General features: G+C 40.2%; 1 protein-coding gene across 4 annotated transcripts in view; it reads right to left on the bottom strand.

The window, feature by feature from the left end:
* Nucleotides 1–876: 876 nt before the first annotated feature.
* PAMR1 (peptidase domain containing associated with muscle regeneration 1) overlaps nucleotides 877–18,878 on the bottom strand; it is a 45,847-nt gene continuing 27,845 nt past the window's right edge. For 2 of the 4 annotated variants that reach the window (XM_026055599.1, XM_026055600.1), the window contains 5 exons: nucleotides 8,898–9,110; nucleotides 7,245–7,311; nucleotides 4,858–5,090; nucleotides 3,162–3,457; nucleotides 877–1,916 (listed from right to left, as the gene is read on the bottom strand). In XM_026055599.1, the coding sequence (XP_025911384.1) occupies nucleotides 1,380–1,916; nucleotides 3,162–3,457; nucleotides 4,858–5,090; nucleotides 7,245–7,311; nucleotides 8,898–9,110 (1,346 nt within the window). In that variant the 3' untranslated portion in view covers nucleotides 877–1,379. Of the gene's footprint in view, nucleotides 1,917–3,161; nucleotides 3,458–4,857; nucleotides 5,091–7,244; nucleotides 7,312–8,897; nucleotides 9,111–11,810; nucleotides 12,012–18,878 lie in introns of all 4 variants that reach the window. The other 2 variants (XM_026055597.1, XM_026055598.1) reach the window with 2 other exon arrangements.

The raw sequence follows: 18,878 nt of genomic DNA, 5'->3' as shown, positions 1-18,878 counted from the left end.
ATAGCGATAGTCATGCAATAGTCTAGGCAGAACACGACTTCAGGAAATCCGAGTCTTTCCTGGTGGGAGGACTAAGTCCTTTCATCAGATCCTCAGCCTTCACATCTGACTGTTGTCTGTAGGCTTGGTTTAGGCACTGTAATAATTTTGAGGTCCTACAAATTCCAGGGTGTCATAGATGATCTATTGAGGCGTCATTACTGGTGGGAGACATTCCCCTGCTCCCCCTCCCCAACCTTATCTAGGTTTTATCTCCAGTTTTTAGCCTCTACTGAACAGAGGAGAATGATTTAGTGAGACAGCGGTAATAAGGAACATGAGGAGACCAAAGTCGCTCCACCAGACAACATGCCCAGTGGAGAATCTTATGCTTTGATGCCAAACTATCCGGTCAAGAAAAACCTCTGCCAAGAATGAGAACTAAACATTATTTTTCATGCTGAAAGGCTACAGGGGAGTTACTTTGCCACAAATGTATGTGACCTGATGGAAACCAGAACTTCTCATGGCTTAAGAAGAGCCTCTCCCAAGGCATTCATAAGTCTTTGAAATACTCTACATGGAAAAAGCTTTTAAAAGGCATGTTTCAGGTTTTCATCTGTTCAGAGCACAAGGTGGAAGAGAACTCCCCAGATACATTTCATTGCAATGGCTCATGTACAACAAAAGCAGCACTGGATGTATTAAGAAAAAAAAAAAGATGCTGGTTATTTATGCAGTAATTGAATTTTGTGCTAATTCTGCCTCTCAGTGTGCCTGAAGAGTCCAAGTGAGAGAGTCACATGCAAACAGGCAAGGGCAGTAGATAGCCCCTAGAGTGTGACACAGATAAAGCAACATGGAATCTAAATAATGTCAGACGTGTATGTAGGTTAAAAAAAAACAAACCTTAGTTTATTTAAATGTTTAAAGTACTTGGGAGGGAAAAAGATTACATTGTACTATGGCAATACAGACAGCACATACCATAACAAGCTCATCCATCGTAATGAATTCAGGCTACTCTTCCAGCCTCCTGATCCTCTCAGTCACACAGATCTTTGGGAAAGGCTCACTCTCGATTTCTCTAGGGGACTCCGCACTACAGAATAATGTTAGTGAGAACTTGCTGTCCTGTTTCTGTATGTCAGACTCAGGAGCAGAGCATCATCCTCCCACCAGGGCAGAAAGCCGAAATATGTCAAAATGCTCCATGCACTGAGACCCTCTGTCATGGGTTGAGTAGCCTGATGGAACAGCTGATCCTAGGACAAATTACCAGGGTGTCTGCCTTAACCTTATCCCAGATGTGGCTCATCACTGGGATGAGAAGCCTAACGGAGCAGAGACTGTAAGAGATATTATGATAGTTATAAAATGCCATTTCCAGACACAGCTTTTTATTTCAGGTTCTTCTCAATCCAGTCTTTGAAAGGAAGAGCTTTGGTGTAGCCACTGTAGAGTTCGAGGCTGCAAGTTTTATCATAACCCCAGCTCACTAATCCCATCAGGTGCCACCTTAGCTCAGGAGATGCTTTTCCTGGCAAAGGTATGGCTGCAATCCCACCAGTCTCAGCAGGGCAGATATTAGAAAAGGCTGTGTGGTCCTGTTTGGCACAGAACATGCTGTCAGTGATGCTGACCTGCATCCCATTATCTTCATACTGCTGCTCACACAACAGTGAGTCCACCATCTGAACAAGTCCCATGCGGATTGTGTCATTCTTGTATCCGGGATCTTTAACGTCAGCCAATACCTTCCAGCCGGTAACCATTATTTTTAAATCCTCTGTGGATGAAGTCAAATCATGAGAAGATGCCAAGCAAACAGGTTGAACATGACTGCTGATTCTGGCTTTGTCCAAGAGTTTTATGATAGCTATGTCAGAATCAAGTAATATAGGGTCATAATTGGGATGCACTATGATGGCAGAAATCTGGGGAGGAACCAGAATAGGAAGAATTGTAGGGTTAATAGCAGCGGAAAAATCAGCAACACTCTTTCCATATTTCTACAATTTATTTTAGCTTATTTTGCATTCTTCTCCTCCCCCCTTTACTCCCAAAATATTCTCTCATCATAGAGCTCACTCAAATGACTGCTTCCAAATCAAAAACATGCAAAGAGATCAAGCATCTTCTCTTAAGGGCTTTTTTTTTTTGGCTTGGGTTTCAGGCCAGTTTTTATTGCGTGAAACTCCTCTTAATGAAATGCAATCAAAGACATCTTCACCAAAGTGGGGAGTTAATATGCAGTTCAAGATCTCCCACCATTTACTGAAAAGATTTTGCCTGCCATGTCATCTTCAGTCTGTAGAATTAGAATTTGGGGGGCGGGGGGAGGACTTTGAATTAAAATGTCTTCTTCTTTTTGTAATTCACCTATCTTCCATCCCCCAAAAGAATAGTAGCAATACATAACATAATGCTGGGGCCAAACCTTACCATTCTTATAAGGAAATATTGTCAAAAAATAATATATCTAAGAAGATCTGAAAAAGTTGCAATTACGGAAAGAAAACAAAAAACTGCATGTAAAATAATAATCAAATTAACAATAACTCACTGGTAAAATGCATTCATGAACTCACATATCCCCCACTCCAAAAAAAGAGACAAAGCTGAAATTCCTGTATTTCTCTTCATTTTGACTTCAGCCTTTCTAGTTTTAAGTCAAGCAAACCATTCTGGTGAGCCTGAGGTGCTATTTTTGGAGCTGGAGTCAGCTACAAACTTCTTTAGAGTTTGGGAGTCTCTTTAGAGTCTGCTCAGTGTTGGGACTGAGATATGAAATGTATTCACGGTGTCAAACCAGGATCTAGAGCACAGGTGTCTCCCTATAAATAATGCTAATCGCTATTGACAGTGGCTGGCACCTCTTCTCCTTTTTTTCTGGCAATATCAGTCAAGATCTAATGGCCCATGGAATCTGGACTATTTTCTTAGTCATCAGTGTTAGGGGGAACCATGTGAGCTGGGCAGTGTAAGGGAAATTTAATGCACTGCAGCATGTGCCCTCCTTGTGCCATGACAGTTCCGACAGTTGAGTCTCTAGGTATGCATTTCAAAGAACAGTGTGTAAAACAGTATTTTGTCTAAAGGATAATCTCTTTCTCCCCATACAGGATGAATCTGATCAACATGTGTCTGTGCTAATCATTTTCCGCTCCCACTAGACTCACCCGCAGGTTCTGGATGGTCTTTTCATCTCTGTCATCATCTCTGTAGAATTTCCCCAGAACCACCTTGAGTTCGGCTGTCTTGAGTACAATGGTCTTGCCCAGGTCCGTGACGCAGTGGGCTGCCACCACCACAGTGCGCTCGTTCACCAAGGCCCCACTGCAGATAAGAATCCAGGTCCCTTTCCGGAGGCTGCTCTCCTTCACCCCATTGGCTGTCCGATATATCGCTGCTTGCCAGGGCCACCTGGTAGAGGTCACTGTCTTTTGAAGAGTGATGTTTTCTGCTTTTCCACAGACTGAGGAAACATGAACCAAGAGTGAGGTAATGTCTTTTCCTCTTTGAAGAATCCGAGTGTCCCTCTTTCTTGATTCCTGCTTAGGATGTGCCTCAAGGAACCAAACTGCAATGGTTAGCAGGAGGCACAGATTTCCTATTAACCTTTAGCTTTTACCTGCAAAATTCTAGTATGAGTATATTTTATATAGCTGTAAAAGACATTCATTTTTTCCATTATTAACTGAATCCCTGGCTAACGTATGAATGTGGGTTTAGCACTTGAGCAGGTGAATTTTCATGACAACCTTTTCAAGCTGCAACTATAATGAGATAACTACATAAGAAACTGGAAAGAACACCACTGATTCTTGCCTTTACTAAATCACCATAAAAACAGCAGTGTACTAAAACCCATCCTAGGCAGTCACAGAGTAACTGTGGGGTCATCTCCTAGAACTGACCTTGGCACATCTGCATTCATTCCTATAAGGACAGACTTCTCTTGCAGCAAAACCTTGAAGCAAATACACATAAATCAACAGCCGTCTCGAGGAAAATAAAAAGAGAAAGCCATGCCTTGCCCTAGGAATATATTACCCTGGTTTAGGTCTGGGGTAAAATCTTCCATAGTAGAAAAGGTTTACTTCAGTTCAAAGGATTGCATCATGTGCTCACATTTTTTTAATTTCCCTTAGGACAAATGGGTTTTTCTGGGATGCAGTGTTTACATGCCCATAGCCAAAAGGAGTGAGTGAAATACTTCTCAATATCTGGGATGATCTCAAAGCAAAACCACAGATAAGAACTCTGAGAATTTGTATGATGTTAGGATCTACCTTCCACAGTTTGCTTGATATCAGTAGTGAGTCATACCAAATCCTGTGATGTTATTATCCTGACTTACTATGTGCACTAGCTCTGGATAAGATTTCATCTGATCTTACATTTTGCAATGTGAGCCCTTCCTTAGCAGGGTATATTAAAGGAAGGGCCTTTTTAAAATGCAGACTCTCCATTCTATTGCTTAAACCTTGATGTTTTCTTAAGCTGTGTGACAAAGTACAGAGATGAAAGAAAAATCACATTTGCAGTAAATAAAACAGGAAAACATGAGGTGATAATTGGAAAACATTTTCAAATCATGAGAGAACCCCATTATGCCTTTTGCTCAATGAAAGAGTATAAAAAAAATGATGGCAAATTATAGTGCTGAAAGCTTGATCCCTTTACCGTCACCTACAGAAGTTCTACTGGTGGGTAAAAAGAGCCATGCATCTTGCAAGCTTTACTGCTCCTATTTCCCATCTGGAAGCATAGATGGCCTACAGTGTTAGGACTCCCTAATTATCTAAGATGAATACACATCCTGTTCCCCCCTCCACCAGGAGACGTGCACATTTTTTCCCCGTAGAGACTCACTTGGAATACACACAGGGGCCCTCCCGCTCCATTTTCCTGTCTTCAGACAAGTCCTCCTGCTGCTACCCAGGCGGCGGTAGAAAGGAGAAATGCATTCATATTGCAGCTGAGTGTGCAGATGCTGGTACCCCAGGGGCAGGTCTCCAAATGGCAGTACCGGTTTCTTGGTTGGATAGATTTCAAGCTTTTGCTTGCTGAATGCAGATGAGTAAAGTTGATGCAAAGGTGTTTCCCTGTTTCAACACAAAAAGAACACAGGGTAATAATGATAATACGACAAAAACAATCCTTACTGTAGATTTATCACCAGCTGTGTTAAATAGCATTTAAAAACATAAGCAGTTAGCTTGCTTGTGAAAGAATAAGGCAAAAAACTCTTCCAACATAGTTTAGCAATATTCCTATTTACATCTCTGATATTTTGTTTATTTTTATGTATATATATATCTTTGTCTATAACATATCTATTTGTGTGTCTTTTTGTTTTTCATTTTACAGTTCCTGGATTGTATCCAGTTGCTTCTGAACGTGGAATGGTTCTTGCCATTCACAAAAGGACTGGGATATCATGTTTTTAATAGAGAAATTACACTGGAAGTTGGCATTGCCATAATTACTTCTCCCTGGAGAGGAGTTAGTCACATCTTTTCTCTGGTGAACATTTTAATAGGCAGTATTAGAAATCAATTCAGATTAAATCAGGTTGATAAAGTTCCTTGATTTAGCAATTAACAGAGATAATTACTTCACCACAGAGACTTCATAATTGCACTAAGCTTCCATTTAGAAATTGTACTGATTAGCTGAAACATGGCACATAATTAAAAAAATAAATACATGCATCAGCCTGGTATGGACCATGAGCTTGACTATAGTCATACTTAACTCTTCACCACTTAGTACATGCCCCTTGCACTAATGCTTAAAAACTCCTGTCTCCAGAAAAAGCTATTTACATCTGCAAAATTCATCAGGAAATTAATTTCCCTTGAGATTTCTGGTACTGCCTGCATCCAGAAAAGCCCTAAAAATGGATTTTTCATGTGGCAATTCCATTTCTGGTCACAGAGAGACACAGACTGTCTCCATCACATAGAATCTGTGACATGATATATGACAGCACTCAAGGAAGGCAAAGTTATTAAGAATGAGAGCAATGGCAAGTTTCTCTGATTTTGGAAGAGGGATGAGAGGTGCTGTGTGTTTGTGCTCAGACTGCTTGGGTCCAATTCCCTACTTACATGTCACCTTGCATTATCGCATAATCCATACTTTGCCTCACTATTATTCTATAAAATTGAACTACTTCAAGAGATAAAAACAGTTCACAAATATGAGATGCCATCATGGTGCTATAGAGGTGGGGACATATATTTGCTCTCATGCAGCAGGTTTAAGCAAACCGAAACATTTAGCATAAGAAGACCTGTGTTCAAAAATGAATGGAGAAATTTAAGGAAAAATAAATCTCCTGATGGCTACTAAAATCTTCTGATGGCTTTCTAGGGCCATCTCTAAGATCCTAAGTCACAGACAGCTGGAGGGTGGGAAAGTATTTGGGGGAAGTATGTGCTTGCCTTGTTCCTAAAGTCTTCTCTAGGCATCTGCTACTGGCCATTGCCAGAGACAGGACAGGGCTTGAGCTGGACCTTTATTCTGACCTGGTATGGCTGTTCTTAAGACCAAAGATGAGGACAGTTCTTGCACTGCATCTAAAAATAAATGAATCCTGCACTGCAAAAAGACACTGAAATGAGAAATAATTACTTGGACAAAAATGAACCTGAACATTGCAGCATAACTAGATTCAGATTGGGCTCATTTCAAGAAATCAGCAAAAGGGCACAGCCAGACAACTGTCTGATTTTTCATTTCTTCCCCCTCTCCTACTCTCCTTCCTCCTCTCCCCCATCCCCATCCCAAACCCAACTTTATATCAATTGTACTGCATTGCTTTGGACAGTGAAACCTAATCAGAGCAGATTACATTAGTATGCTCCCTTCTCTCCTTGTGCTGTCCCCACTCATTTCTTCACTAAGACGTCATGTTTCCACATTTTAAAACACATCACTAGCCCCAAGGAATTTTTATGAGCTAATTCTTGTTGTCTGTCACAGTCTTGCAAGCCTAATTCCAGCATCATGCAGTGCTTTGCACATCTCCAGCTGTGCATAACTTCTTGGCTGCTTCCAGCAGCTTGCAAACCTGCGCTTAATCAGACCTCCCCTCCCAGCAGCTGTCATTGCTCCGTTACCAGGGGAGCTCACACCAACCATTTTGCAGGAATGGCTGCTCAGTCGGGCTAAGGCACACAGGGCGGAAAGGAGAGGATGGAAAAAGCAATCACGTTTTTCTTAAAACTGTAGTTGAGGTATTGCATTCTCACCTTGACTGAACCTGCATTGGAAGCACTTTCTGTCTCACCAGGTCAGAGATCTTTGGCTCTCTGCAGGCTAGAAAAAATACAATGTTGCACAGTCCTTTTCCACATTCAGAGCTCAAATGTTATGGTTCGTATACCTTTCCACTCTTTCCTGTTGCTAACAATAGTGGATTGGATTAAGGAAAGAGGCAGTAAATTATATGCATTAAAATAAAGATAGGCCATAAAGCCTAAAACTTTAGAAAAATACTTCCCTGCAGATTTCCAGATCTATCCCAACCCTGGAAGCAACTGAGCATCTTCTGTATTGGGCACTTTCAGCCATGGAGGAAGATTTCACTGTCAGCATTTGAACACCAGATTTATACCAGATTTATACCACTACAACTGACAGTTTGGAATCTGAGCAAACTTTTGCAAAAACATAATTATACCTAAAATATTTAATGTCCATCTCTCTAGCAACACAAAGCTAATCCCAGGCATACAGAGAAAGGCAGCACAGTATTACAGACTTTTGCAAGCCTATTTGCTTGTGGACCCTTTGGGAGGAGCTGGGGAGTCTGATTTAAAGGAACACCACAGAGTTACCTGAATATACACAAAATAACAGAAGGGAGATCCAGGATTTTTAATTTTGCATATTAAATTTATTTTAAGAGGAGGATAAAATATCCAGCTGTATCAGTTCAAATGATTTTGCCAGGATCTCTTTCCTGCTGCACACAGTGGAAGAAAAAGAATCTTGCAGGATGTATTTCATCTGTATGCCTGAGCACTCGTGTTCTGTGGGATTTAACAATATCTAGCTCTTTGTGATTACTGTATATGTTAACCTTTATGTCACTATCAAAGTTAACATCAATAAAGATGCTTTCCACAAATGGAGATGATTACATGCTTCAGGGAGAGAGTACTTCCATCTAAAATAACAGAATTAAGCAAATTCCCCAGGGGACAGATATATTTCCTTATATTATCATTACTTTGGTTAACAACAAAATCTATCAAAATATGTTTTGAAAAAACTGCTCCGGGAAAACAGATTTGGCAGTTCCCCAGCCCAAATTCCTTTATCCATTCAGGGCTCCAGACATGCTTTCAGTAGCCCCAGGTCAACAGCATAATTCTCTTTCTAGCAAAGCACTTAAAGATGTGTTTCAGTGTTTTGATGAATAAAGATAGCTTAAGCATCTCCGCAAGTGATTTTTTCAATCATACCTTCGAGGATGCAATCTGCAAGCCTGGCCTTACAAACCTTTACACTTGCGACTGGGCCCATTGACTTAAAGGGACTGTTAGAGGAGAACTGGGCCCTACGACAGCAAGTCTGATGAGACAATTATTTCCTTCTATTTCAGTTCCCTGCTGATTTTCTTTGATTTTGATCTTACGCACTTTTGATCCTAACATGAGGGTAATTAAGGTCTAGGGAAAAATTCCTCTCTGTGTTTAAAGATGAAAACAACTGCTGGAATCGGGCTGAGTTTAGCAGCCAGTAAGAGCCAGCAAACTACCAGCCTCAGTATCAGCTGTCAATCAGAGGGTTTACTCTTAGGAAAACTGATTGTTTGGCCAGTGTAAATTATATAAAACAAACTCCAGTAAAAACACAGCAGTTTTTATGAGTTCTTGGAAAAAAAGATTGTAAACTACCTTTTATGCAGATTGGCTGTTTCCCTGACCATTCTCCATTGTCTTGGCAGGTCCGCTGTTCATTCCCACTAAGAACATACGAGTTGTTACAAAAGAAAGCAATGACTGTGCCAATTTTTGCATAGCGTCCATTCAAAAGCCCAGTGTCTTCTACCACTCTTCTGTAGCCATTGAGTGGGCCACCAGGATCTGAGCAGTTTTTTTCATCTAGAACTAATGATAGGGGGAGAAAAAATAGTAACCATTTTATCAAGTTCACAGCATTATTTTCACCTGTCAGATTGCTTGACATTACATGCAGATGTTACTACACAATCTATACTTCATTAAAGATGCCTCTTCAAGACCCATCTGGGAGCCCAGTCTTAGAAAAGATCAAATGTTAAAGGAGCAATAGTAATACAGATGTCTGCCTATAATAAGCGCTTTCATCTTTGCTGAAAGTGTAAGATTCTCAAACTGTTAAAAAGTCCCTCCAACTTTGCTGATAACCCTGAAAAGGAAGCTTGACTTTACATGATGTTATGTTCCATTAACTTATACAGGGCTACTTCACGTGCCTAAAAGGATGCACTTGTAAAATATGCAAGGAACTGGCCCTTGGCATCCTTTTACCATTTCTGTTCTTTCAATACTTCACCGGACTTGGACAATAAAACTAGATACTTAATTTTACTTTTATGTTTGGTTGTATTTTGACTTCTTAGCACGGAGAGAGAGATCTCAATAATCCAGGGAAATAGAGGAATTTAAAGAGAACATATATATATTTTTACTGATACTAAAATTTTAATATGGAAAGCTTATTCACATGAGGTTCTGCCTATAAAACCTCTTTTACTTCTTCCTTCCCAATATATATTTTTTTGTTTGTTTCTTCCTCAGTAAACTTAAATTTGTGCCCTAAATCTAGAGGACAATTTCACTAAGTAATGCTAATAAATGCTTTTCCCTATATTTTTCCACTCTCTGCTCTTTACATTTAAAAGCTGAAAAAGGTGCATTTGTTTTTCCTTTGGATTTCATCTCTTAGTTTTCTTGTCAGGCTGACAGTAACATGCAATTCTATTTAATTTCTCTGTCTGATGTCTCATTGCATGATACCCCATGAACATCCAGTTTAGACAGTTAGTGTTGGTGCTGCTCTGCATATAGAGGCCTGAGAAGACTGAGAGATGTATCAGTTGTCCAGAAACCCAGAAATTACCTCTTTATGTCATTGATTCAGACTTGCCTGCCCCCTGAGCCTCAGTTCACAAAAGCACCGACATACAACAAACCACTTAAACAGTTATTTAAAGGCCTGTGAAAGCAGCACAGCACCAGTGCATCAGGATGGCCCTCAACTGGTACCTATACTCTCATGTCCCCAGACAGAGTCCAGCTCAACACAGCATGTAAGCACATAGCTAACCACAACAGCACATGTTTAAATGAAGAGCACGTGCTCTTAAAACTGAGTACATAATTTGAGTAAGCACATAAACACTGCTTTCCTTAACAGCATTGAATTTTAGCACATGCGGAAGGTTATATATGTACTTACATACTTTTGCATGTAATATTCATAATCAGTAAACAAGGAGAGCTGAAGCTCCTTGCTACCAGGAGAAAGGGAGAAGCAAAGCCCTGTCTTCCTTTCACTGAGCTCCCTCTTTCTCCCCCTTACCTCACAGGCTCTCACTTGTGAACCACAGGTGACATAACTTATCCAGCTCAAGAATACAGGGAATCACCCACCATATAATGCTTTATTTGCATGTTGCTTTCTGTACCGATATCTAGCTTAGATATATCATCTGATGAGTGGAATGCATGTTTTCAAATGTACCTAAGCTTGACCAAGTAAGTCTACATACTAAACCTTCAAAAGGCATTCTCTTATTTCATCCTGTGCATATCAGTAACTTCAGTAATAATTATCTTTTTCCTAAGTTCAGTGTTATGACTTCTCTGGTGGATTAAACATAAAAAGAAGCCATCTGGGAAGGAGAGACCCAAATTACACCACATAGCATTTCAGTAATAGCCAAGTCTAGTTATAGATCTTTAGCCAATCTTTAGCCAATGACATCATGCAGCAGGGTTTTTAACACAAACCTGTATTACATTTATTGCAACTGGAGACTTTCTCTCTAGACAGAAGAACGCCTTGTGCTTGCTCTTTCAGATGAACCTATATACAGCTGTTTCATGACACTCCCCTAAAAACTTGCATTCCTTGCCATAACACCCTTGTGAAAGCACTTTTCCAATTGATACAAAGGATTTTGGAATCTGGAAATAAAATTGTGCAATACAAAACAACTAAAGAAAAATTAAAAGTCTCTTTGGAGGGAAGAAGGAGTTTGCAATTTCACAGCTGAATCTATGTGAATCTATGTGAATCCATGTGATCCACTGTAGGCATGCGAACTTGCACAGCAAGAATAGATAGAAGCATTTTGCTTTTAAAAATTTTGCTCTAGGATGGGAATCCTGTTGTAATAACTCTTCACACAGTAAGCCCCTTAATCACCTCCACAGAATGCCCCAGACTTCTGCAGAGAAGGTATCAGAGATACAGTACTAACGGAAGCAGCTATTCATTGATGCATGAAGGCCCTCTTTTGGTTTTGGTCCTAGAAATTTTCAGTCTGTGTGTAAGGAGGATGTATGCCTACAGTCTTTGAGGAAATTATTCTTCAGTTGCTTGATGTTTCAGCCAGACCTTTAAATAAGCAAGTCCTGCAGGCTTGGACTCCAGGAAAGTAAAATTAGAATCGCTACTGCTTCTTAAAGACAGGAAGACAAAAGAACATCATGCTAAGCCATGGATCTACCAAATTTCAAGTGAGATTTGGATACTCCTGGTTTAATGTGAATACAATGGCTGCAACATTTGATAAGAATCAAAACTTAAAGTGACCTTACCACATTCAGGATGATGTGTTGACCAACTCCCATCAAGCTGACAGTAGGCAACACGGCTGCCTTTTAAGCTGTAACCTGCGTTGCACTTGAAGTAAACCTGGGCCCCGTATTTAAAGTCATCTCCTTCCACAATACCATGAGCGGGAGCACCTGGAGTCCTACACATCACCACTGACAGTTCAGATATTTCAAAAAAATCCACTTTATTACAAAAACAGGACTGTGTTAGGATGATTCTTTATTTAGAACATTGAAAAATCGATTAAAATGGGCATAGGAGTCAAAAGTACAAGATGCCATTCTTTAGAAAATTGTTTAGACTTCAATTTTACACACACATATACACTCACTACAACACATAACTAGATCCATTCAATTCCATGTGATTGCTCAGATGTGTGAAGTGATCAAGTGCATAAGTATTTGTAGCATTAGGACTCTCATTTCCCCAGAATATTAAAATTGGAAGCACTCTCCACCTTAACAGGGGTTTTGAATGAACTACCATGCTTGGTCAACAAAAAAAAAATAGATCCTTAAAACCTTTATATTGAAATTCTTTCCAATTCTTGCTTCCATTTGCATACACATTTTCAGATAACCTCCCTGAAATATTAAAGCATCATTATTTATGTAGATCAAACATTATCATAACACCATTAAAAAGGAACCTTGATATTTACCGAACTGTGATATTTACTCTTTCCACAGGATTTGCACTACTGGGAAAATACTGAAAGAGAATGGTGTATTTAACTTCTGCAAGTAGTAAATATTAGATTAAACATGGTAAGTAAGACTTCTCTGACAACATCAAACCAGCCATATTAAATCAGACAAAAGATCCATCCAGCACAGAATCCTGTCTTCAACAGCTGCAAACAGCAGATGTTTAGGAAAGAATATAAAAATAGAGCAAGCATATGGAATACTTTCCTGGTGTATTCTGCCATCATTCAGCAGTCTGGGGCTCAAGCACTTCCTGAACTACAATGCTATCTTTGGGTAAAACATACTTTGGTGAATTTTTTTTACACGAATTTGTCTACATACTTGGTGTCCACAATATCCTGTGGCAATGAGTTCCACAGACAAAGTGTTGTGCAAAAAATACATTGCCTTCTTTGGTTTGTTTTTTAGCCTTCCATCTGACAATTTCATTTGATGCCCTACTTTCTGTGTTATGAGAGACACAGAACACTCATGCCATACTCACCTTCTCCAGGTCACTCTTAGAACAAAGTCTGGTAGGTAGAAACCGCATCAGTGCAAGAGATTACAGCTTTTAGTACCTACACAGTCACCCATCTCCCGGTCTGTCTGTGGCTTTGACTTTCCATTCATTGTGGACAAATGCACAGGAAGGGCTTCAGTGCGACATTTATCTATGCATGTGTTTTTTCACTTGGGAGCTGTGTTACTCTGTCAAAGACAGATGAATATTACAGAGATCATCCCCGCCATATGCTTTCCTAATGTGACTGTTTTTTCTCTTTTGCCTTGTAGCTACTGGATCTGGATACACAAAGAAGGTTGCTTACTAACCTACAGCCAAATTTTGATCCTTTCACTACCAGAAGCAAAACTTTTCTAAGGCCCCAGCTCCGCAATCCTTACTCAGAGCACACATGAATGCATCTATTTACACAGAGCACAGACCATCCAATTATTCACATAAGGAAGAGATTCTTGAGTAACAGGCCTAAAGTAGAAGCATTCACAAGTACAAGGCTCCACAGAAATTCCTCTCATTTTGCAGATTACTACAGACATCAAACAATGAGTTGGCAGAATCATTTGTGCACTGGTAAGCCCAAGCCTTGAAAAGGAAAACTGCCTAACATTTGAGAATTAGAGAGGGGCCCAGACTTACTACTACAAATCAAAACACATCCAGTTACGGGAGCTCAACATTTCCTTTTGGCTGCAAGCATTCTGCATCAGCAAAAGAATAATTCATTCCTAGAACATGATGTTTTTTCATGTGAAACATACCCATACATCTATGTACATATATACATATCTGCATATGTATATACACACATATACAAATGAAAAGGAAATAATGGGAGCACAGATTTTTAAGGTATTTTAAATTCTCAACATACTTGTCTCCCCAGTCATGATCTCTGCATTCTCAGTCACTCCCTTCACATCTTTCTTTGAACATCAATTTATTTCACTTTGATTTCTCTCTTTCAATGCAAGTCAAATTTGATTTGCTCAAAATGACAAAAAAAAAAGACTCATCTTGTCAAATTAAAAAAAGAAGATGAGAAACATCTGCAGACCACTCAGAGTCCTTCTTTTTCTCCTAAATACAGGTTTCTGTATTGCTTGTGGTCCAGCTCTGCAGTACAAATGTTCTGGTGCTTTTGTGTTCCAGGTCCATCCTGGGAAAATCTTCACCTAGCTACACTTATTCTCTTCCCACAAACTATAAGCATTTGATCTTGTCCAATCTCCTAAATGCTTAAGATAGGTAGTTTCTAGTCCTTTTGATCTGCACTGGTTGCTGGACTTTCTTTAGATTCTCTGTGCCAGTGCAACCTAGCTGGAACAACTCTGTTTTGATTTATTAGGTAAATTCAGCATTTTGTGCACAGATTCATTTAGTAATGGAACAATGGACTGGAGCAGAGATCATGAGATCTCATCAAAGCTGTACAACTGTGGCCATGGGTCAGTTACTTCATTTGCTGTATCTATGAGATGAGAACGCCCCTTTGCTCACAAGGATGTTATAAGCATCAGCTCATATCCACTCACGTCACAGAGCCACTGTAGGGTTTCTCTTGTTGCAAAACAGTTAAGTAGTATTAATAGACGGGTCCCTTCTATTACCTGTGCCTTTATCTGCTGGTTGTCTGTTCTCTTGTAACACAGGATCTTCCCTCATGGTGCGCCCTGTTCTCTAAACCGTGCCATTGGAGGCACAGCCACTCACTTTATCTTGTCTTTGGATCATTTTGTAAGTTCATTTTTTCTCTCAACAGATTAAACCAGTTTTGAATCTTGAGGCATTCCCTGGATTTCACTACCACAGCTGAGCTCTCCATTTTCACCTGTATTATCTAGCCTGAAAGTCACATTAAGTTACTCCAGTACCTTCCTCTACTGCTTTGAGTTTGAGTTACTCTATAGCTGCTCTTCCTTCAGTCTGACTTGCCTTTTATCCCTTTTACCTATTGTGTTTCAGGCAGCTCTTTTGCACCCCTTCCCTTCACTTGCGAACACTTCATGCAATGAAGTTTTGAATGCTTATTGTGAAGGGAATCCTAGCCTCTTGTGTGCCTCATCCAATTCCCTCTTTTCTTTTTGTGGATGGCTTCCCATCAAGACTATGAATTTGACAGATTCTCACATCTTTCAGGTTGTACAGTATATTCCAATGAATTTTAGGGCAGCCTCCTTTGTTTGAGACATTTTATTGAAATCTTTCAACATTCTCTCCTGGTGTAAGATTATACCCAACTCTCCAACAGACATTTCTCAAAATTCAAAAAGAAAGAAAAAAATGAAACATTTTGTACCTGTCATTCATACCTAGCTCTGCCCTTACCCTTTAGTTACACAAACTAGCCATAAAATTCAACCATCGGAGCTGACCCAATTCTGTTCAGTTTCTAAGCTCTGTTAGAGATTTGCTATAATGTCAGATTCACTTGCTTAAGCAGGATGGTCTCGATCCTGGCTCTACTGAATATCTCTGAATATCAGTCTTCTGCTTGGTCCAGCTCCCACAGCTCACATCTGCCATCTCTCCTCCGGCCCCCACCACAACCAGCCATCCCCATCCCACCTGGTATCAGCCCGCAACTGTATCTGTGCCTGGTCCAACTCATCGTTCCTGGGCCACTGGTGAGACTGCTCTGTTCCACGTGAAATTAGTGATTCCTACTGCTCTGCCTGCAGCTCTAGCTTCCTACCTTAAAGGTGTCCTAAATGCTTGCAGTTTGTGCTGTGTTTGGCCATAGCATTACTTGTCAATAGCAAAACAAGAGAGGAGAGAAAAGGAAAATCTGTCTTGATAAGCCAGAGGAGAACTTTCTCACTGACTCAGCAGTGGTTAAAGAAGGAACTGGAATCTATAGGTCTTATCCTACTTAAAGGCCTGATAAGCACTGCTCTAGTGTCAGTGCAATGTCCTCTGAACAGCAGTCACTGCCCAGCTTTTCACAAGGTTAATACCTTACCTTTCCTCTCAGTGCACTTTGCAAGGCAGACAGAGGCAGAAGCAAGCAACACAGCAGAGAGCTTCAAACAAAATTATCTGAATAATATCTATGAAATGTGCCATGAAGTCAATAAGACTCACTCCAAACCATAAGGTTTGAGACAACTCTGCCAAATTGGAACTAGGAGAGTGTCAGGGATTTCAGGCCGCAGTGTTCAGTCTCTGCACCTTTCTCTCTACAAACAGCAAACCAAAGCCACTGGGAAGCCGGAAAATGGACTATGTGGCTGCAAAATTCTACTATGAGAAATCTGAGCAAAAAACATCTGAGCAACCTAGGGCTGTGCCAACCCAGAAAGTCTGTGTTTGAGGCCGAGGCTGAGCCCATTGCTCATGCTATGGGTGTCAGCACACCTATAAAGTCTGCACTGACTCTGGGGACTTTGTATCTAGATAACTATAGAAAAACTGGAGAGAATTCAGTGACATGTAAAACTAATGACAGAGAAATATAAGTTTGAGGAAAGACTAAGAGCTAGGAATGCCCACCCTGGCTAAGCAAAAGCCAAAAAGTACAGTACAATAATATGAAAGCTAAAACCAGGAAGGATACAGCAAAATAATTAAAGAAAGACAAAGAGATATGTCCAGACAGGATAAAATTAAGAATGGGAGAATTCTTACCGAAAAGGTCTAGAAAAGTCTCCTTGACAAATATTTGAAGTGCAAAGAGGAATGCAAGTGGAAAAGATATAAGCCTCAGAATTCGAAAACTGCAAATCCAACTCGAAAAAACACTGGAACACATTTTGGAGAGAACAGGCGTGCACTAGTAAGCCCCCTGTGCGCTAAACAATTTTTTTCAGTTTTAATTTTTCCATATTTTGCTACATAATGTTGTTCCTGGGAAGCTGCACAATTAATGCACATAGGCATGTAGGTAACCCTTGCCACTTTAGTGTCTGAGCCAAGTATTGGCCTGATGTAGCTCTGTATAGTTCATAAGAGAGGAAAGGAGGAAGGAATAAAACTAGGTGGCTACAGGCACCTCTAGCAGAAACGCTGAGTTGTGACAGCCCTGTTATTAGAGAGAGAATAAAAAAACAGAGCTGCCTCAAGTGTCTGTTAAACAAACTCACAGATTCCCAGTAAAACTTATTACTCTTCTTGCCTCATACCTTGCTGTCTTGGAAAATGAAAAAATATTTCTGTCCCATATGAAACATAAAAATGGCTCCTCATTTCACATATAACTTTCTGCAATGAGAGAAAAACTAGAATAGATGAACAGTAAGTTCCTGAATTTTTAAGAAAAATGTTCCATTATTAATAAAACAGTGCAGATTCCTCTCCTTTTTCAATTATATGTAGGAGACATTCCTCAGATCTGAATTATCTGCCATTTAGAAATAGTTTTCATGCTCATTTTATCACCAGTGAGATAAATCAGATGATCTCCTGAGCTGCACTTTTCTCTCTTCAACGTCCTTCAAATCCTACCTGATAGAATTATCATTTGCTCTTGTCCCAGGTCCCTTCATTAAATGAATACCATTTTTTTCTGCTGTCTTCCTCTCACCCACTTCCTTATTAAATAATATATATCCCCTCACACATATCATACATAATCTCTAAATTCTGCATATCCTGTTCAATAATATATTGCATGCCTGAAATAAATCTCATTTCTCATTGGTGGTACTAAGGCAAGGTTTGCACTTCCATTTTGTCCCCCTGAAATATTAGATGCAAGAGCTTGTAATTGTATTTTTATTTGTTCTTAATTAGCTTGCAGGATTTTTTATGCTGTTCCTGCTAAAGAAATTGATCTTGTTGCACAGTCCCAAGTCAGAGTTTGGCTTTCAGGCTGACCTGGGCTAATGTATATAGAACATTTTGACTATCTAGTGGCTTTGGGGAAAATTTTTCTATTCACTTGTAATATTGCTTTCACATAAGGCATGCTGGCAGGCTCAGTGGAGGCCAAACACCGAAAATGGCCACAGAAACTGCACTTGGTAATGAGCAGGGGAGTAGAGAAGCTTCTGCTGTTATGGCTCCTACTATACAGGTTCTGCAGTGAAAGAGAGCTACAGACTCGCTCTGGGACCCAGGATGCCAGCATCCTAGTCAAAACTGGTCTAACATGTCAGAGAGAGCCTGACTGAGATTTGATAGAAATTTAAATGAATATCCTCAGAAACAAAAGCCTGAAACACTGTCACCAAGCAGAATTCAGACACTTTGTTAGAAGAAAGCCTAAACAATATTCTTTTTTCCCAGAAATGGTACCATGACCCAACATGCTGCTAAAAGCCACAGCAGCCCCGGAGCCAGAGCAAGGCTGCTCAGGGAACCTCGGCACCGGGGTTTTGGATCCGGAGCTTTTGGGACTCCTGGCTCCACGGCAGTCTGCCTGGCAAGGTGCAAGGTGCTCTGGAGCCAGCAAACCTGGAAGCCCCAGGAATCACAGCTCCAAGACACTGCTGCCAGAGGGAGCATGACAGGCAGACTCTGTAGAATTGGAAGTGATTCTTTTTCCTGATTAAAAAAACAAATTAAAGAAAATTAATTTCCAGCAGAAAACATCAAATTTTCTGAAAAGTGAATTTACCACTAGGAAACCATTCTAACAGAAAACTCCCAGGCAGCGGTAGCTGCACGCACTTCATGCAGCTCAGTGATACTTGCAATCGCTGCCTATGGCCAACCCTGCTATAGTCAACAGTGGTAAATCCCGTCATGTTTGACTTCTGGCCTCTAAGTCTCTGAATTGATCAAACTTTTTTTCTTGGTTTAACTTGCTTCGAGGGCACGACTGATTAGGTGACTACCTGAATATCATTCTATAACAGTTCTTAAAGTTTATAATCTCCGTATTTCCAAGGTCT

The sequence above is a fragment of the Apteryx rowi genome, unplaced genomic scaffold (genome assembly GCF_003343035.1).
Source record: "Apteryx rowi isolate R43461 unplaced genomic scaffold, aptRow1 scaffold_124, whole genome shotgun sequence".
Lineage (NCBI taxonomy): Eukaryota > Metazoa > Chordata > Aves > Apterygiformes > Apterygidae > Apteryx > Apteryx rowi.
Note: the sequence above shows the minus strand (reverse complement) of the source record. Positions and strands in the feature narration are given on the sequence as shown.